The 20,549-nt window shown below is 58.2% G+C and overlaps 1 protein-coding gene across 1 annotated transcript; it reads left to right on the top strand.

The window, feature by feature from the left end:
• The first annotated feature begins 1,861 nt into the window (after positions 1-1,861).
• On the top strand, positions 1,862-19,119 carry GATSL2 (GATS protein-like 2). Its single transcript, XM_014548502.1, has 8 exons — positions 1,862-1,953; positions 7,670-7,863; positions 8,560-8,692; positions 9,439-9,562; positions 10,464-10,574; positions 10,952-11,034; positions 13,623-13,717; positions 13,795-19,119. Exons 2-8 carry the CDS (start codon positions 7,831-7,833, stop codon positions 13,858-13,860), a joined length of 645 nt encoding a protein of 214 aa, XP_014403988.1. The 5' UTR covers positions 1,862-1,953; positions 7,670-7,830; the 3' UTR covers positions 13,861-19,119.
• Positions 19,120-20,549: the final 1,430 nt, after the last annotated feature.

The raw sequence follows: 20,549 nt of genomic DNA, 5'->3' as shown, positions 1-20,549 counted from the left end.
ACAGAGATGGCATTTGCAAACCAAAGCGCTGGAGGGAAGTGGAAGAGTGTGCTGTCGGTTGGGCAGAATGTCAGAGGGAGGGGAATAAGTGCCACCCTGTTCACAATGCTGGCACAGGCATTTCCTTCAAAGTCAGGTTCACGGAGGTATAATTTACACCCAGTAAAGTTCACCCTCAGGGTACAGTTCTTTGAGTTTCGACAAATGCGTATGATCCTGTAGCCACCACCACAATCAAGATGCCAAACACCCCACCACCCCAAGAGTTCCTGGGTTCCCCTCCAAAGTCAACCCCGGCCCAACCCCTGGCAGCCACGAATCTGCTCTCAGTCCTTACAGTTTTGCCCCTTCCAGATGCCAAATGGAATCATATATATTGCAACCTTTTGAGTCCGGGTTGAACTTAGCAAAGTGCCTTTGAGATTCATCCATGTGACAGCAGGAATCAGTAATTCGTTCCTCTTCATTGCCGGCCAGGACCCCGTGGTGTGGCTGAGCCTCCGCTAGGCCAAGTAAGTCTCTAGCTGAAGGGAGGGCATCGGGTTTCTCCCCTTTGGGGTGATCACACATAGAGGCTGCAGACCTTCATGCAGGTATGTGTGTGCATAGGTTTTCTTTCTCTGGAGTCAGTACCCAGGAGTGGGATTGCTGGTTCGTGTGGTCGCTGTACGTTTAACTTTGTAGAAACTTCCAGACTGTTTTCCAAACGGCAGTATCGTTCTGCATTCCTTCCAGTTGCTCTCGTTCCTTGTGAAAAATGTAAAGGCTAAAGTAAAAGGGAGCTGCCGAGTTCCGTGGTCGGGCTTCAGTGTCTCACGGGGCGGCTGGCCGGAGAGGACGGCCAGGAGGAGCGAGCTGTGGTCACTCCGGCCGCCCGGTCCCTGCCGCGCTGCATCCCCTAGAGATTCCTTTCCCATTTAATCTGTGGAGTGATATCCGGCCATGGCTGGGGCTACTCGTGGGGCCTCTTTCTGTCACGGCTCCCGTGATGGATGGGTTTTACGCGCCGGGCATGGAGCCCGTGCTGGGCCTCACGCTCCAGAGCAGCGATGCCAGATAAGTGACCACGTTTCCTGTGCACACCGTCTCTCCCTGCAGCTGCCGTTCTGGGGGCCGTCCTGGCTGAGGGGGACAGAGACAGGCATTGAGGGGTGGGGACCCTGTTACCCCGTGACGGAAAGCCTGGACACGGAGCCCAGCTAGTCTGCCAGGCACCAAGAGCATGCTTAGGGCAAGACAGCAGGGATGAGATAAAAGGGGGCAGAGTGATTACCAGTCCCTGCCTGGCCTTGGGAAATGGATGGGGGGGGGGGGGGGGGGCAAGCATCATACACCCCAGGCTAAGTAGTATTGCCAAAGGTCACATGTGGCCGTTCAGGGATCTGTGTCCCAAAACCAGCACAGACGTCCACCCCCTCCCATGCAGAGAAGAAGAGAAGCCTGAAGGCTGGGCTGTCATCTGGGTGATGTGAATTAGAACTTAAATGACAGTGGGAGTTCTTCAGTTGGTGAGGAGGGGGCCAGGACAGAGACCTAGAGGTTGGAATGTGGGGACCCATGGATAAGACAGTTCATTTGCATGGCCTCTGCCAGACCTACCCTTCAGCCACTTCCTCCCTGAAAAAGTGGGATCTGAGCCTATACAGGATCCCAGAGGCTTGCCAACTGGGGGTGCAGAGAGGACGATCACCATCTCTAGGCCTCTCTGAGACCTGAGTTAGGGCGGGGGCGGGGGGGAGGCACAGCTTACTGGAGGTCACCAGCAGCCTGCAGTCAGAGCTCTGGGTAAACCGATTCATCTGCTGGGTCACCACAGTGTCCGGCCAGGACTAACGCAGAACTAATGTGACATCCGTGTCTGTCTGTCTGTCCATCCACACAGGTGCAAGTTCTTCAGTCTGACTGAGACCCCAGAGGATTACACCATCATCGTCGATGAGGAGGGCTTCCTGGGTGAGTGCTGCTCCCGCCGGGGATGTGGCCGGACTGTGCCCTGCCATCGAGGCCGGCTGTCCGCCTCCTTATTTCTGCCCCCGCCCACACCCCGTGGAGAGTCTCCTCTCCCAGTCTCCTGGCTAGTGGCCCCTCGCTCTCTGCCCGGGAGCCTGCCCAGGACGGCCCCGAGCTAACAGGGTCCGCGACACCGTGCCTCCCCAGCCGAGAACTAAAGCAGCCACACATTTCATTGAGCATCTGCTGTGAGTGAGGTGCAGGTGCTTTAAATTGTCCTCAGTCCTTGTCCCCATTGGCGCGAGCCCCAGGTGCCATCCTTCATGATGTTCCTTCGCCTTTTTTCCACGCGTTAAATTGAGATACCATGCACATGCCATAGAATTCACCACGGTAAAACTCGGCAGCTCACCAGGTGGTGCAGCCATCACCACCCCGACTCCAGAACATTTTCATCACCCCCAAAAGAACCCCATTACCTGTCAGCAGTCATCCTCCCTTCCCCCCACATCCTTGCAGTTGTATTATTACAGTTTCTTATGTTTGTCCTCGTGCTGCCCGATGCACGGTAGTTTCCGGGGAGGTGGTGTGTGCGTGAGGAGCTGGGAACAGGAAGGGATGTCACTGCCCAGGCGTCCACGCAGCACGGAGCTGGGCTCCCCCAAAGCTGGTGTCTGAACCACATTCTTCAAAACGTGCGGAGGACACAACACGTCCGACATTTTTAAGAAACAGTCCCACCCCAAAGACAACTGGTAACTTTTTGGTACTTCCTATCTAGATTTTTTCTGTGCACGTTGTTCCTTTTTTTTTTTTTTTTAATATATATGTATATTTTATTGATTTTTCAACAGAGAGGAAGGGATGGGGATAGAGAATTAGAAACATCAATGAGAGAGAATCATCGATCAGCTGCCTCCTGCACACCTCCTTACTGGGGATGTGCCCACAACAGAGGTACATGCCCTTGACCGGAATCGAACCTGGGACCCTTCAGTCCGCAGGCCAACGCTCTATCCACTGAGCCAAACCGGTCAGGGCTCGTTGTCTCTTTTTACTTTCCTTATGACCATGCCATATGGAGAAGTGCTTTCACTTAACATTGACGTCACATTACACCCTAAAGTTTCCTGTGCCGTCACAGCCGCTCACAGCTGCCGCGCGGCCTTCCCAGTCCCCTAAGGTTAGGTTTAAACGTACTTTAATTTGTCTCCAGTGATAACATTATAGACTCTTTAAACATGTAACATTTGTCCTTATACAGGTCGATTCCTAAAATGGGGTCTGAGAAATGGCATATGGTCAGAAGTTGGCTGTTTTCCGGTTCTCCTGTTGACACCCCGGGGAAGCGACCTCCCAGCTAGACTCTGTCATCCTACCCGCAGGCGCTCCAGAGCACCTACCAGTGTGGGGATGGTTGCCCCCCCCCCCCAAGGACATCATGTCCTTTCCTGACTCAGAGGAGCATCTCAGGGCCAGGGCAGGGAGAGGGCAGGCCCCACAGGAGGCCCTGCCTTGTCGTCGAAGGCACCCATGTAGTCACTCACTCATTTATTCAGCAGACGTCGTCTGAGTACAGGAGCCACGGATACTCGGACACTGTGCTTGGGCAACCCAAACACGTTTCCATTTTCTTATGGGCACTCATCATGCCTTTCATGCAGAACTGCTGAGAAGGGTGGCATCTGAACGCTCCGGAGTATCTGTTCTCTGGTAATAGATATTCTGTCTAATCCTCCTCCCCAGACGAGACTGAAGTCTCTACCTCTTGAGGCAGCTAATGAGCAGACACCATGAGCAAGGAGAGAGGGAGGCCGTGGACCTGGCAAGCCGGTTCTGCAGGCCCTGGAAGGCCATGTCTGCAGATTTCTCACAAACCAGGGAGATGCCCTGCAGAGGAGTGGCTGATTACCTGAGCAGCCTCCAGGGTTGCAGGAGGCTGTGTTTACTGAGCACCTGAGGTGTGCCAGCATCTTGTAGGCCCTGGAGATGTAGCTGGAATTGAGAGACACTATCTCTGACCCCAGGAGCCTTGGGGCTCTGTGGCTTCTGGGTAAGGGTCTCCCTTCCAGGCTAGCAAAGCAGGCTGCTTAGATAGCTGTTATTGCCCCAGAAAAAAAATATGTACATTTAAAGAAGTTAAGTATCTCTCATGCTCCTGTTGCAGAGCTACAGGGGCAAGTATACACAATAAGACTCCCCTGTACCCGCTGCAGAGATGCGTCACCACCTGGGATCATTCCGGTGGCCGGAGGGTAATCAGTAAAGACCCGTTTTATAAGAGGGAAAACTGACATTAAGGTGCCCACAGTCCCTGAGTGACGGGGGCCCATTTGAAACAGGAAATGCTGTGGTGAATCCCAACAGACCAAGGTCAGGGGCATGGGAGATAGGGGATGGGCCAGTGTGTGGCCAGGGCAGTGTGAGAAGGCCCCCAGAGGGGAAGATTTGGGGTGGAGGCTGCCAAGTTCACCCTCTCGCCTCAGCTCTGGGCGTGGTTCTCTTAGGAGGCTCTTCTTCGGAAAGGGAATTTGGGCTGTGGCTGCCCCCGTGGGACGGGGAGGGGTGACGGTTGTGCCATGCTGTGTGAAAGATGGGGCCCCGTCTCCCAGTTCTGCAAACATTGCTTCTCACCCAAGGGCCTCCCTCGGCCAGGGTGCCTTGATTGTGGTTCGCTGGCAATATCGTCAGCACGGAGCTTTCTCTGTTAGGAGCCAGCAGCTGTCTGCAGTTCACATGTGCATCAAATGCGGGGCCTGTCCTCGGAGGGTGGGACAGTTGTCAGTGACATTAACCAGACTGCTTCCTGTTTCGTGTGGAATTTCAGAGGCTCTTGGCTCAAATGGATGCTATGTATCTGCATGGCAAACCGGAGGGGTCTGTGTGCATGTGTGTCGTTTGATCTTTTACATGTTTAATGAGCACCTACTATGTGCAATTGTTATATGCTCGTGAGGACCCAAAACAATATGCATAGCAGCCCCTGCCCTGACCTCTGGGTCGTGGGCAGCATTTTAGGTTTGCAGTTAAGCGGGGCGCCGTGCTAATCAGGACCCCTTCACTGGCCCCGCCCATCACAGGCCCCTTACCTGCGTCAGTGGTGTCTGTAACATGCTCCTTGGACCGTGACTAGCCAAAAGGTAGGAGGAGGAAGATGTTGAGAGGTAACTGCTGGCTTCATCCTGGGCTAAGATGAGACGATCAGGTTCGGATCTAGCCCTGCTATTCGCCCCTGATCATTCTGGGCAAGTTGCTCAGGGCCCTGGGGCCTCCATGGCCTCATTCCAAACAGGATCGCCTCCCTCCCGCCCAGTGCTGTAAGGCATGCTCGTGGCGTACAAGGCACATGAGTGGACCCACGTAGTTCAGACCCGTACTGTTCCAGGGTCAGCTGTGCTCCTTTACAGTGAAAGTGAACGTTTTTTAAACTCTTGATACCCTTGACGCAGCTGCCATCCAGAACCAGCAAAATGCCAGCAGTGTGACCAGAAAGGCTCTGGCCTTTGATGAGCACTCAGATGGGTGCCAGGCACTCAGCTGAGCGCTCCAGGCGGATTATCTCATTTAATCCTCCCAGCGCCTTCTCCAGTCGCTCCCGATTTCATCATCCCATATTTGAAAACAAAAGCCCAGGGCCCAAGGTCACACAGCCAGGACTAAACCCGCCTGCCCTGCGCCAGGACTCGACCCTGCTGCAGGCGGGGCAGGCGGAGCCTGAGAAACAGGCTCTGTGTGGAGGACACGACCACATAGTGCAGGGACCTGCAGGTCCTCCGGCCAAAACGGGGGACTCCTGGGGAGGAGGGAGCCCCACCCAGCAACAGAGTCACCCAACTTTGTGACCGGGAGGGTGGCGAGACACTGTTACCTCCTCTACCAGGGAGCGTCCTCAGCTCCAAGAAGCTATATTTAGGGTCTGGGACGATGGGCAGTGACAGATAATCCATTTCCGTCTTGGATTGGGTCCGCTTTTCCTCCAGGGAAGAGGCAGTGTGCCGCCTCCTGGCAGCTCGTCCCCACAGCCCCAAAGCAGCACCTCGGGCGCCCTTAGGTTTGGCCAGGGTGGGGAGGGGGCCCGCTCAGCCTTCCCTCTCCCCCAGAATGCCAGGGCAGCGTTGGGTGTCCACGGGGCCGGAAGCAGTAAATGCTGTGGTTTCCAGCCACTCTGACAACCGCCCCCTTCGGGAAGCCTCCGCGGTGACCACGGGCCTGCCATTGAGGAACCTCGGGGCTTCTGTCCAAGGCTGAGAGCCAGAGCGAGATTATTCGCATTTCAGATCCGAGCTGGGCCTCCGGTTCTGGGAGCATGTTTGCTCTCGGTCCTGGGCCCGAGAAGTCTCTCTTCTGACCCCTTGGGTAACGGGTAGAGAGACCAGACATGGCTACCTGAGACCTAGCGCCTTTTAAAACATTTTCTCCTGCTCTTCCTCCCAAACCTTTTCCCTTTTCTGGGAAGCTGCCTGCCTCTCCAGCCAGCCTGGCCAAAGACTGGCCCTTCTCAGCTGATATGACCATTGGGCTCGCTGGGCTGTGGTCGCCATGACGACCAGAGCTGGGCAGGTAGGAGCCTGGTGGGGCCTCACGCAATTTCCCCTCCTTGGAAACCATCCTGCCTGAGGCCCATGCAGCCTTCCCTGGTTATCGCCATCCTCCTCACCAGTGTCTGGGCCCCTCTCCTTCCTGGGGACCTGACCCTTCCTCCCGGTCGGCGCCCAGGACAGGGCATGAGGCTGTCAGATCTGGGTTGGGTCCTGGCACTGTCCTTCCCTAAGTGACCATGAAGTCACTGCCCTCTCGGAGCTCCGGTTGTGCTGTTCTCAGGGGGAGTAACAGTCCCTCTGGGGGGTGGGTTTGAGCAGGTGCCTGTGATACGTGGAGAGTCCTGTGCCAGCCTGTAGGGTCAGCTCCGTGGCTGTGTGTTCCTGGAGACACGTGTGCCCACATCCCGGGCGCAGGCTCCTCCGGGGGCTCTCAGGACGGGGGAAAGGGACGGTCCGAACGTATGGAGCCCAGGTTTTACGAGCTGGTCAGGGAGACTTGCTCTTTGCTGTCGCTCTGAGCCTCCCCCACACTGCCCCTGCCAGTGCCAACCCCCAGGGCTCGCTGGCTCTCAGGAAGGACTGGATGACCGTCACTGCCCACCTGGCAGTAGCACCCTCAGGAGCCCTCCTGGAGCTGGGCGTTCTTCCAGAGAAGCCCAGCAGGCAGGTCTGATTGAAGCAAAGAGGAAACCCAGGCCCCATCCTGTCTTCTCCTGGCTCCCCTCCAACCCCAGCCTCCTGGGAGGTTCCTGGGAACCCAGTTTGAAAACCATGGGACTCATTCCACTGGTGTAGGTGGTGATGGCAGCACCTGCCACCCAGAGGGTAGTGAGGACTGAAAATAACAAAATCATTGCTGACTGCTGAATACTCATCCTTTGACGGTTGAGGAAACTGAGGCCCAACACAGATAAACCACATGTCCCCGTAGTTCCCACCCTCCTGAGCCGTCTGACACATCCAGAGTCCTCTGAGGGCTTCCCGGCTCGGTCCTCCCACAGCAGAGCCTTTGAGGCCGATCCCATCCGCCTCTGACAGATGAGGGCACTCAGGCACAGAGGGTGGGGCTGGCCAAGGTCACACAGCTGGTCCCACGTGTCAGTCCCTACTTCTGGCCTGCTCTGCTCTGGGGACCTGGGGCCCATCAGTCACAGGCCTGCCTTCTGTGTCCCCTCCAGAGCTGCCTTCCTCGGAGCACCTGAGCGTGGCAGATGCCACCTGGCTGGCCCTCAATGTCGTGTCCGGTGGTGGCAGCTTTTCCAGCTCCCAGCCCATCGGGGTGACCAAGATCGCCAAGTCGGTCATCGCCCCGCTGGCCGACCAGAACATCTCCGTGTTCATGCTGTCCACCTACCAGACGGACTTCATCCTGGTAACCGCAGCTCTCGGGCGACAGGGACATCCCCCACAGGCATTGTCTGCAGAGTTCTGTGGTCCCCATTCTCTGATCAGCTCAGAGAGAGGCCAGGGGGACCTTAGGGTTGTCAGTCAAATGTTAGCATGACCCAAGCTGGTCTCTGCCCTCCTGTGCCCTCCACCTGCCTTTTTTGGGGGGCCATGCTTGGTTTGACCTGGAAGCCAGGAAGTGAGGTCTGGGGAGCTCGTGTGGGTGGGGTATCGTCCCAGCTGGACATCTGTCTCCCCTCTTCCCCACCCCCACCCCCTGGGATGGCAAGTCTGTCTGGTCCTGGGGCCAGCAGCAGCTCCTGGCCACCAAGTCATTCTTTCTCCTCCCATGGGCCATGGCCACCCTCAAGAGCATGGGCCTGGGGAGGGGCAGGGACAGGTCTGGGCACAGCATTCAGGAGGGTGGGGTGGGGGGACCGGCTTGCACCTCCCGGCCCTCGGTGTCGTGTCTTCTCCCCTCTGCATCCTTCCTGCTGCCCTGGAGAGGTGTGCCCTGGTCCCAGGCTCCCACCCCCCACCAGGGCAGCAAGAGGCAATGACCGGGGAAGCTGGTTCTGGGGCAGCATCTCAGAGTGGGGGGGAGGGGAGGGCGGGTCGCTACCTCCAGGCCCACTCGATTCAGGAACTACCGGACACTCATGTCCTCAACTCCCTGTCCCAGGTACGTGAGCGGGACCTGCCCTTTGTCACCCACACCCTGTCATCAGAGTTCACTATTCTGCGGGTCGTCAATGGTGAGACGGTGGCCGCCGAGAACCTTGGCATCACCAATGGCTTTGTGAAGCCCAAGATGGGTGAGTCAGGGGAGGAGGGTTGGGGTGGAAAAGGTGAAGGGATTAAGAAAAAAACAGACATAGACAACAGGACAGTGATTGCCAGGGGGCCAGGGGGTGGAGGGAGGTAGAAGAAAGTCAAAGGGCTAAGTGGTGACAGAGGAGACTTGGCTTTGGGTGGTGAATGCGTGATGGGCTATACAGATGATGTATGACAGAGTTGTATTCCTAAAACCTATATAATTTTGTTAATCAGTGTCACTCTAATAAATTCAATTTAAAAAAAAAGTTACCAGGTGCTGCCCCAGAACAGCCCATTCTCAGAGCATCAGTTGAGCTCCAGGCAGAACACGGTTCAGCCGTCCTGGTCAGACCCTGTGCCCAAGGTCTAGTAAGGGTGGTGGGTGCGGGCACAGCCGGCGGTGACCAGAGGCCACTCCCAACCTGGCCCGCGGTGTCAGGGTGGACCTTCCAGGGGCAGCCACTGTTGAGCTGAAGCTCAAGCACAAGTAGGAGCTCAGCCAGGTGGTGAAGGTTGGCAAGGGCATTCCAGGCAGGAGATACGCCATGTGCAAGGGCCCCGGGCCTGGGTGAGCCTGGACTAGCAGAAGAGCTGTAGGTGGTGGTGGAGGCTGAAGAAATGACAGGCCAGGGCTCACAGGGCCTGGAGCCAGGCCTCCCAGAGCGTCTGCAGCAAACCCCACCTGCCCCCACCTGCCCCCGCTGCTCCTCTAACCACCTTGGCACCTTTGTCTTTGCACTCACAGTCCAGAGGCCCGTCATCCACCCACTGTCCAGCCCCAGCAACAGCTTCTGTGTCACCAGCCTGGACCCCGACACGCTGCCTGCTGTTGCCACACTCCTTATGGACGTCATGTTCTACTCCAACGGGTAGGGTCTCCTTGGGTGTGAGGGGCTGCAGGGGGTGGCCAAGAGGGACATGGCTGTGCCACGGAGCCCCCGTCTCAGAGGAGACAGACCTGCCCTGGGAGCTAGTTTGAGGGAGAAGACACAGACCTGCCCTGGACACTTGTCCGGGGTCGGTGGTGGGAGACATGGCTCTACCCAAAGCCTAGTCTAAGAAGGGAGACTTTCTTCCTTGGGAATCTTTATTTTTTATTTTTTTATTTCAGAGAAGATGGGAGAGAGAGAGGGAGATTAGAGAGAATCCTTGATCGGCTGCCTCCTGCACACTCCTGGCCGGGGATGAAGCTCACAACAGGAGCATGTGCCCTGACCGGGAATCGAACCATGACCTCCTGGTTCGTAGGTCAGTGCTCACCCACTGAGCAGCACCGGCCGGGCCTCCTTTGGGAACCTTGAACCTTGGTGAAGCCCAGTGCACAGGGAGATGCTAACAAACCCCACTGCCCCTGAGCTTCAAACTCGGGGTTTTCATTCGAGGACGACAGGCTTTGCGTTTCCCTCAGAGTCGGCTTTACCTTTAGGCCAACACCAGGTTGGGGGGTGCAGGTTCCAGTGAGCTGGCAGTGGCCACAGACCGTGCCCTGAGGTGTGGGCCAGCACAAGGACAGAGAACCTGCCGGGAAGGGGCCGTGCAGCCTGCCCTGGGGGCCGGCGGGGGCTCACCTCCACGAATGCGTGGAATTGTGTGCATTGCACAGAGACCTGCGGGGACACTGGCTCGGGGTTACTCAGCAAGGCAGGGTAGGGGCTCTCCCAGGCCAGTGCTCTTCCCAACACCCCGTGCTGAGGCTACCGTGCAGGACAGGCAGGGGTCGGGGTGCATTGGGGCCCCCACTCCACCCTCACCAGCACCCCCCGCCCCCAGCGTGAAGGACCCCATGGCTGCCAGTGACGACTGTGGCCACATCCGCTTCTTCTCCTTCTCCCTCATCGAGGGTTACATCTCCCTGGTGATGGACGTGCAGACCCAGCAGAGGTGAGCCGGGCCACCCAGGGTGGGCTGGGCTCCGTGGTGGGCACATCACCCACTCTGTCCCTAACAGTTCCTCACCACAACCCTTCATTGCAGGTGGGCGGGCCCTGTCTCCGAGATGACAGGCAACTCAGAGACGAGGGCCCTGGGTCATTCGAGTACCATTTGCCCCTCAGTCCCCTCTGTGGAGCTGGGGAGGGGCAGTTGTTGCACAGCCAGTCCCAACCTTGTCTTCCTGTCCCCCCACCCCCAGGCGAAGGGGGTGCAGAGAGAATGGGTGGAGGGCTCGGCAGGGTCCTGGGGCCCATCCTGTGGCGGTTGGAGCCCTGGCCAGGGAGCAGCTGAACATCAGCCTCTGGGGCTTTCCTTGCTTCTTGAAGGTTTCCTAGTAACTTGCTGTTCACGAGCGCATCCGGAGAGCTCTGGAAGATGGTGCGGATCGGAGGCCAGCCCCTGGGATTCGGTGAGCCCTGTGGGGTTCAGCGGGTGGGGGCGGGGGGGCTTGCCGAGTGCCTCCAAGTGCTGGGGCACTCACGTCACCTGGAGTCACAGCCTGTCTGTGCCCTGGGGTACAGATGGGGAGACGGAAGCTTGGGGAGCCTGAGGTCCCCCTGACCAGTGCGGGAGGGAGGGACAGGCCTCTGGAGGAAAGTATTCGAGGATCATCTCACGTCTCAGCACTTACCCTTTTCTGTCCTGGGAAGGAGACTTCCTCCTGCAGAACCCAGCGACCTGCTCCCCGGGAGAAATCGCCGTGATTCCCCACACTCAGCCTAGCAGCGCTTCCACGGTCCCCCATGCAGTGTCTGTGGTGTTTTTCCCATAAGCGTTTTCTGCGGGGCCCCAGGCCTCGGACCCCTCGCGGCCCGCACCCTTTCAGCACTGGGTGCAGGCTGCGCCCCGCTGGGAGTGACTGCAGTGTGCCTGGGACTAGAGCTCGGTCGTGATTAGAAATGATTTCCTTGGGCTAGACCCGTGGTCAGTAAACCGCGGCTCGCAAGCCACATGCGGCTCTTTGGCCCCTTGAGTGTGGCTCTTCCACAAAATACCATGTGCGGGCGCGCAAATACAGTGCAATTGAAACTTCGTGGCCCATGCGCAGAAGTTGGTATTTTGTGGAAGAGCCACACTCAAGGGGCCGAAGAGCCGCATGTGGCTTGCGAGCCGCGGTTTGCCGACCACTGGGCTAGACTGTGAGACCCAGAGCTGGCACCCAGAAGCGGCTTGGTAACTCAGAGCAGCTGTTTGCAGGGAGGCCCTCGGCAAGCCCAGTGGTGTGGTGACCCTGATCTCATAGACGGGGTGCAGAGTGCTCCCAATAACACACTGCTCCAGGGGCAGCGGGGCAGCCTGAGGGCTCTCCCCTGGGACAGGACATGGAGCTGGCAGGGCATTTGGACCTGGTGAGGGGGTCCCTGAGGAAGCCAGGTTCTGCCACCTGCCTCCCCTTTCTCATGAGCTCGCAGATGGACGGACAGTGCCCCTAACTCTGCTCACATCAAGAGGCCAACGAAGGAGCAATAAGGGTGGGATAGTAGATGAAACAACCGTCTCTCGGTTGGCAGACCTCTGCCCATTGCTGTAGGGGAGTTGTTTGCTCGGCCTCGTGGATAGCGACGGGGAAGGGAGGTTGTAGGACTCCAGCGTGAGCCGAGCAGGCAGCAGCTGCCTTCCCAGGACGTAGCGGGTTGAGAGCCATGCTTATAGCTACAGAGTCCTGCAGGAAAAATAACTTAGACTGTGACAGGGGCTAGACCGGCGGGTTCTGCATGTGTTTGGCCGTGGTTAGAATAAATATATTTTACATCATAGCCCAGCACGCACACATACCCAAACAGCTCAAACTGCAGTCTCACAACACCACACTCACCTAGCCAGGTGCTGTGCCGTTTGGCCTTTCCTGGTCACCAGCCTTCTAAACTAATGTCACAGGTGGGCCACAGCCTGCGATTTAAAGTGCACCATTCTAGACCCTGGTCTCCTCCCCTCCTCCTTTTATAGGAAGAGAAGGTATCCAGGACACAGCCAGTCTCCACCGTGTAGCACACAGACAGTCCCCAGGAGTGTAGGTTCGAGGCCTGCACAGCCACCAAAGGGGCTTGGGGGCCAGCCAGGAGCCCGGCAGACCAAGGGGAAGCAGGAACTTGAAAGACCTACAGGGTTGCTGCACGGGTGGGCCAACGAGCAGTACCAGGGCCAGGGAGGGGAGCGTCAGATCAGACGCTGGGTTTAGTGACAATGGAGGTGGAACCCGGGGTAATTCCTAGGCTTTGGCCTCAGAATCCCATGGGAGCTGGCGACCAGACCTGGGCTCCACCCAGCACCTCGCCCACATTTGTGGGGACAGTGTTGGGGAAATGCATCATCACCAAAATCATAACAGTAGCTTTTAGGAAACACACAGGATTGTGTCGGAGTGGGATAGTCCTCAGATCCTGGAGGTCTTCCTGTAGGAGGCAGCCTTTAAATTAGGGAGGAAGCTGCCAATGAGGATAAGACCAGCCCCAGGCAACCCCAAGGTTGCTTTATCAGATAAGGTTTGGGGTAGGCGAGAAAAGCAGCACAGACTTCCACTTCAGATGCTAGAGTGAGTAGGAAGTCACGTCCCAGCCCCACCAAATGCCTGACACTGCCAGTGGGACTCCACTGAGGACATGGGCTCAGAGAGGAAGTGACTTGGCCACAGTTATCTGACTAGAAAGGGGGCCTGGCCCATGTGTTCGAGCCCACACTGCCTCCAGGCCCGCCTTAGAGACCTCGAAGGCTGGCAGGGAAGATGCGTTGTGGCTACAGAGCATGGAACAGGCAGAGGGTGGCCAGTCAGTCAGAACTGAGTGGAGAGCTCATTGCTGGCGGGGGCATCGAGAAGGCTCCTGGTGGAGGGGCCTTTGCACTGAGCCTTCGGGTGTGGGGGGAATTCCCCGGGAAGATGGTGGGTGTGGGACAGGCACCGCTGGCAGAGGGAGGGACAGGGCAGAGGGAGTACTGGCTGGCACCCCGGGTGATGATGCCACCACGTGGAGGCTGAGCCAGTCCCCCCTCTGTCCCCAGATGAGTGTGGCATCGTGGCCCAGATCTCCGAGCCCTTGGCCGCTGCGGACATCCCCGCCTACTACATCAGTACTTTCAAGTTCGACCACGCACTGGTGAGTGTCCTGCACTGGCCCGGGGCAGGGGAGCTGGCTCCAGGGGCTCACGTGTTGGCTGCCTCCTGCCCTTTCAGGTACCAGAAGAAAACATTATCGGCGTCATCAGCGCCCTGAAGGTCAGCCAAGCAGAGAAGCATTAGAAGGGTCTCACTCCTCCGTCCGCCCTGCCCGAAGATTCTTCTTGCAGTATTTCTCAACAGACTGGAAAATCGGCCCCAGGTCCCCCAAAGAAGGGGCCTCAGAGGCACCCCCAATTGCTGACTTCGCCAGGCCTGGGGCCCAGGCCAGGGCCTCCCCATGTCCTCCCTTCCCAGAGCCTCCAGAGAACCCCCCGTGCTCCCCCCACCCCCACTCCAGAAAATGATGTCTGAGGCCCAGGGAGCTGATGAGCTGACCCGCCTCCTCACCCGGCCTCGCCCACAGCCAGGGGCAGACACTGACGTAAGCTGGCACCTCCTACAAGACACTGGGGTACCAATTCGCATGTTACCTTGGGGAGCAGGCTGAGCAGGACTGAGTTCATGGAGCCTGGGGAGGCCCGATGAGGGGGCAAGCTGGATACTGTGGTTGCTGGTCTCTGGTTCCATCAGCTCAGGGCTGGTTCCCGGAGTGGAGGCCAGTGGACAGCCCTCACGACACATGCTGGTGAGGCTCCGGCAGAGCTGGGGGGCGGGGGGGGCCCCCCCGAGCTGGGGAAGACCCGCGCCACCCAGAACCTCACCTGCCAATCACAGGGCTTGTGCCCCGACTCCCAGCAAGACTGCCAAGGGGACCCTGTCCAGACCCTCCCCACCACAAGCACTCACTCCTGGGAGGTGGTGCCTGGCAGACACACCAGCCTAGGGCGTGAGCTCCTGGACCCTCCGCTTTCCCTGGACCCTACTCAGGAGGCGGAGCCTCGGCTTCCCAGCATTCTGGGCCTGGGGTTTCTTAGGTCACCCCCTCCTCCCCAACAGTTGACTAGACCAGCACAGGCTCCCTTGTCGTCCTGTCTCCCTTGCCTCGCTTTGGGGGACATAGAAGGCCTCTGCCTAACTCACCTGCCTGCCCGCCCCTCGGTTCTGGGACTGGCACTCATGAGTACTTGATCTGGGAGGCAGCTTAACTGAGCCTTAATAGAGAAAACCGTACTTTGTTTTAGTTTCGTATTTAATGTATTTGTGCCCAGGCTGAGGTTGGCAGCCTTTTCTAGAGACAGGGCCTGCTGAGTTGCCTGGGGACCAGAGGCCCAGCGTCACTTAGCTGGTGCCCCGTGGCTCCAGGGACAGGCGTGAGCACTGGGCCCTGGCCCTCCCTGGAGCAGGACCCTGGGAGCAGAGGTCTGTTACTAGACGGGCCCCCAGGCGCCCCGCCGGGCTGCCCCGCTGGGCCCAGTGACAGGTACCCAGGCAGCTGTGGTCGTGAGTGTCGGGACCCGAGGGCCACAGGGAGGTGACAGCCAGGCAGCAGGCAGCTGAGGCAGGTCTGTCCCCTGGAGGCTTCCCAGGCTGAACGGGGTGAGCCCCGGCCTCCTCTCTCCTGGGGGTGCTTTCTGCGTGCGAAGGGCCCACCGTGGCCCCTGCCCTGCTGGTGCTCCTCCTCGGGCATCAGCTGACTCGCGCTGTCCCTGAGGAGCTCGGAGGAGGGGGGCCAGTCTCTTGGTCTGGTGGGGGGCTGCGTGAGCCCCACCCCTTTCTCTGAGCTCTGTGGGACCCTTCGTGCCCTGGAGGCCCCAGTGCAGTAGCTGTGCAGCTGGATCCTGGCAGATCTCGGGGGCTCATGCACTGAGTAGGAACCCACCTTTTTTCCTTAAGTTAATTCATTTTGCACAAAACTCCATAACAACCAAAACGTGTAAATTGCTTGCTGGTTCCAAAATGGGGGTGGCCAAGTGGCTAGGGCGGCACTTGAAGCCCCGAGTCCCCTCTCTGTCGTTGGAAGGCCTTGGTTTTCTGAGGCGCACCTCTCCCGGCCCCTTCCTGTCTGTCCCCCTAATCACGTCGCTTGACCTTTCCTCCTTCCCGAGCAAGTGTGTAGGCCCCGTGACCCCAGAAATGCGTGCTCCCCAGGCCCCTAGGGCGTATCTATTGTACACACGTATAAATACCTGTGTTTTATGTTGATATAGATATATACTGTAAATAGCATATATACTTGAGCAATATATATGTTAATATATACTGTGGGCACGCACATGTGTGTGTGTGCGGTACGTGGACGCAGACCCCACTGTGTATGTGCGTGTGTGTATGTGTGTATGTGTGTGTGCGTGAGGGCCTCCGTCTGCCGTGTCTGCCGTGCACACAGGCACGTTTGAGCCACCGTGTATTTTTAATTCAAGTATATAGGCAATACGACTTTGCAAGAAGCCGGCTGCTGCCTCAGCCCTGACTTGACAGAAAAACAAAACCAGCAGCCCAGGGGCTGAGCCCCAGAGGGGGCATCGAGGGTTTCTCCCCCTTCTTTCTTGAAAGCTGGGTTCAACCCCTTCCTGAACTCCCATCTCCATGGCCAAGACCCTTGACATCCTTGTATTTCAAGATGGTAGAGCCCAGAGAGGAGGCGTGGAACAGAACAGGCCCCTTCTCAGCTCTCCCCGCCTGCTGGGTGGTCACCCCGAGTCTCCGCCCAGGCCTGACCCCCTCGCATGGCTCCGTTCATGCTGACGGCTCACCTGGTTGATTCCACCTGCAGCTTAGAAGCCTCGGGTTCTTTCCCAGGTCTCCTCTGGGGCTGGCCCTGTGTGTGCCCTGGATGTGTGTCCAGGGAGGGGATGGGGCGCCTTCCACCCGGAAACCCGCCCTTTATTTCCCAGTCCCGATCCTGCTGTGTGAAGAGGCCACGGAGGCCGGGCAGGCGAGTCCTCGGGTCTGTGCGTGCCTGTGATGAGCAGGGTCTGTGGTCTGGTGTCCACAGCATTGGGATGTGGGAGTGAGCATTTTTTCCCCAGTGGCCAGCTGCTCACCCCCTCCCAGGCTCTCCTGTGAGGGAGCATGTGCCCAGACCTGCCATAGAGGTGACCCCAAGGGTTTCTTGGCTCTGGCTGGTGGGCATGCAACAGGGGAGGGAAGCTGGGTTCGGGGGGAGTAGGCAGGCCCTGTGTCTTTGCTGCGGTGCCACTCCCTGGAAAGAAAAGCTCAAACTGTCTAAATGCCACCCTCGCCCCTTGCCCACCCCACCCCCACCATACACTACAGTGAGGAGAGGGCGGGAGGGGCACATGACCACCCCTTCTCCCTCGTCCACAGTTGTGAAAGCCTGCCTCTGCTCCATCCTCAGCCCGGCTCCCCTGGTTCCTGGGAAACTCCTGCCCCCCAGCCCCCAGTCCTGACCCAGCAAAGTCGGGCAGTGCCAGCTCTGCACCTTCTTCCTCCCCGGGCATCTCCAGAGCCCTGCAAGAGGTGCCACCCAGGCCACTGCCCTCAGCTCAGGGTCCACACCCAAGCTGGAGAGGCATACAGACCTCCCCTCCCCAACATTCAAGGGGTCGAGAGCCCCCAGCACCAGCATTCTCCCCCTCCCACTCCCTCCAGGCCCCAGGCTCCCCCAGCAGGCAGCACGGCCTCGGGGACCAGTGTAGTCTGATGGGGCTTCACCCTCTGAGATGACAGAATGCCATGGAAGTCAGAGCTGGGAGGGGCCAGGCCCGTGTCAAGCCAAGGATACCATTTGCCTGATAATCGATAATAAGCCTGCCCACCCACCACCGGTCTCTCCTGGTCACATTTCCCCGCGGCCACCTGGGCCACCTTTCTGAGCCTCCGGGTCCGGATGTGGGACGAGGGCCCTTCACAGCCCCCGCTAAGAGAGGGGACATTGGGGCTCTATCTCCCTGTTGACAGCAGAGCACGCCAGCCCTGAGAAGTTGTTGAGGCCACTTCCTGAGTGAACACTGGGTGGGGGGTGGGAAGAAAACACCCCCAGTGTATCTGCTGCTGTAAGTCAGGGCTGGGGAGCGATGGAGTTGGTGGTCAGGTTGAGGAGGATGGGAAGACTGGCTGTTCAGGCATCCCAGCTGCCGTGCTAAGGAAGGGGCTAGGCCTACAGCAAGCTCAGGCAGGAGCCCTCCGTTCAGAGGCCGCCTGGGAGGGGAGCCAACCCAGACGCCAACGGAAGGCCGGCTTGGGAGGAGTGGCCCAGGGTTGTCTCCAGGAGAGTTGAGCCCTGGTATAGCTGGATCTCAGAGCTTATCCCAGGTTTGGTTAGTTTTGTTTTTTATTTTCAACTTAGAGGCAGCCAAAGGACACCCTTACTTGTCTGTCATACCGTTTGCCTAGATTGTGGAGGGAAGAAGGGTGGGCTTTGGCCTTCAGCCTTCACATTCGCACCCTCCTGTGAAGCCTGCTGAATTGGGAAGGTGAAGACGGGGCTGTTGGCTAAGGTAGCTGCTTGTCCTTGGGGCTCATGGCACCAGGGCTGGCCTGGCCCGTGGCGCCCGTGGGCAGCCTGGCGGTGAGGGAGTGTGTGGCTCTCGGTTCAAGGGGATGGGAGGCTGTGAGAGTCAGGACACTGGTCTGTGCACGGCCACATATGTTTGCACTTACACATGATGTGTGTGTGTGCTGTGTCAGACACATTAGTGTGTGTAAGAGCACATGTGTGCAGAGTCCGAATCTGAGCTAAGGGACTGCCTCACTCCGTGTTTTGCGGCCTTGGTAGCATTCTCACCTGTGGCCACGTGTGGAGGGGGTGGAGGCAGACCTGGAAGGGCTGCCCAGGCCTCTTGGTTTTGTTAGCACTGCCCTGTGGTCGGAGCAGAGGTGTCCCCTGCAGGGACTCTGTCCGCACAGCCGGCCTGAAAGCCTGGGCCTGCCAAGCCGCCGCCTCAGAAGCATCGAGTCCTGAGGTCTCCCAGGGAGAGCGGTGGGTGCCAGGCCCTCACCTGCTGGGCTCCTCCGGGAAGGGCATCCAGCAACGCTGGAGACCAGGGCTCAGGGGAGCAGAAAGATGAAAAACAGGCCAAATTCAGAGACCAAGCTCATTGCGTTTTCTGTCCATTGCCTCGGTTTACCTATTTATATTCAGAAAATGGTCCTGGAAGAACTGAGCAGGGTTGGCTCCAAAACTGGGGTGGGGGCAGTGGACAAGCCCTCTTCTTACTCTATGCCAAAACCATTTCCGTTATCCTGAGATGGGGGTGAGTGGATGCTGGGTGCACGGGCTCTGAGGGGCCTCCGCCTGCCCAGGCCTCATCTTGGGGAACCGAGCCCTCACTGGCATCTGGACCTGGGCCCGGCCCTGGGTGAGGGGAGAAGTGGGCAGCCCTACACCAAGGCCCCTCACGCTTACTTTGTTGAAGAAAAAAGAACCCTCGAGATTCATGTACTGTATGACGGAGAGAAAAACATACCTATGTTCCCCAAAAAAGACAGTATATTTTGTACTTTGTAAAGTGTTAATTAAAATGGAGAAAACAGTGATCTCGGCTGACAGCTGTCTGACTTTATTCGGACCCAGGGCCACCACTCATCTCCCCGTTCTCCATACTGTGGTCTGGGGAGCACAGGCCAGGGGCTGGGGGGAAGCAGGAAAGCCTTCCAGCCCAACACCAGAATCAGAGAGGAACCAGCCCCAGAGTGAGAGGGGGGTATTCGTTACCGGGTGCTGCAGAGTAAGTTGCCCCAAACTTAATGGCTGAAATGGTTTATATGCCACGGCTTCTGTGGGTGGGGAATTCGGGAGCGTTTGGGCCGTTCTGGCTCAGCCCCTCACGAGGCTGCAGTCTGAAGGTTTGGCTGGGATGGAGGATCCCTTCCACGGCGGTTCATTCTCAGGGCTGGGTTGGCAGGAGGCCTCCGATCCTCTCCACGCGTCTCCCCATAGGACTGCCCCAGTGTCCTCCCAGTATGGTGCCTGGCTTCCCTCGGAGCACAGGATTCAAGGGCCAAGGCCAATGTTTTCTCCCCTAGGCTCAGAATCCACGTACCATCACCACCCTCCTCACCCCGCTGATTTGACACAGGAGGAGACCACACAAAGATGTGAAAACCAAGAGGCCCAGATCATGGGCCATCTTGGAGACTGGCTGCAACACCCACATTCGTCCCCAAGCCTCTGCCAGAGGTGGGCCTGGGGGTCAGGCAGGAAGGGACCTGCTGGGGATGGGAGGATCAGATTCCCCCCTCCCACAGGGGCACTGATTTTTGGCTCTTGCCCTGTTGGCAGGAGGCCTGAGACCAGCAGGTCCTGGGACTTGGACACCCTTTACCCTGACCTCTCTGATATTTTCCATGGAGGGCAGGACTCTGCCTGCCCTCGGCCCACTGACCCCAATCCCCACCCACCTCCCCCACAGGAGCAGCAGCACTGGAAATGGGAGTGGAGATGGGGCTGGAGCACCCGTGCACCCCCCTGAAGCTCTGGCTACTGTGGAGCTCAGGCCCTGACATCACAGATTCACCTGGGTCCCCAGCTCCGGGCCCGGGTCTTGCACTGCCTGGGTGACCGTGAATGTGAGTAAGGGGTGGGAAGGGAGGCCTTTGCAGCTGGTTGGAGAGTATGGGGGCAATGAAGAGTCCCCGTGGATGTCATGGCTCCAGAGGGGTATCTGCAGACCAGAAACATAAAATGGTTTATGTTCTGCTACTTACATCGCAGTTTTTTGAAAAAGGGAATGTGGTAGAAAATACAACAGGTGTGGATGCACAGCATGAAGGATGGCCAAGAAAGAAATGTGTGCTGCTTGACCACTCTCTGCAGTTAAAGGAAGGAGGGGGAGTGAGATGAAGGGAAGAACACGGAGGGAGGTCCTTACCTTGCAAAGCGTGGTAGTGGAGCACCTCCTTTGCGATGTTTCCAAGAGCTGCACCTGAGCTGAACCAGCAGAAGCTGTCAGCTAGACCTGCAGCCC

The sequence above is a fragment of the Myotis brandtii genome, unplaced genomic scaffold (assembly GCF_000412655.1).
Source record: "Myotis brandtii unplaced genomic scaffold, ASM41265v1 scaffold510, whole genome shotgun sequence".
Classification (NCBI taxonomy): Eukaryota; Metazoa; Chordata; class Mammalia; order Chiroptera; family Vespertilionidae; genus Myotis; species Myotis brandtii.
The sequence above is the reverse complement of the archived record's forward strand: the minus strand, read 5'-3'. Positions and strand labels throughout refer to the sequence as shown.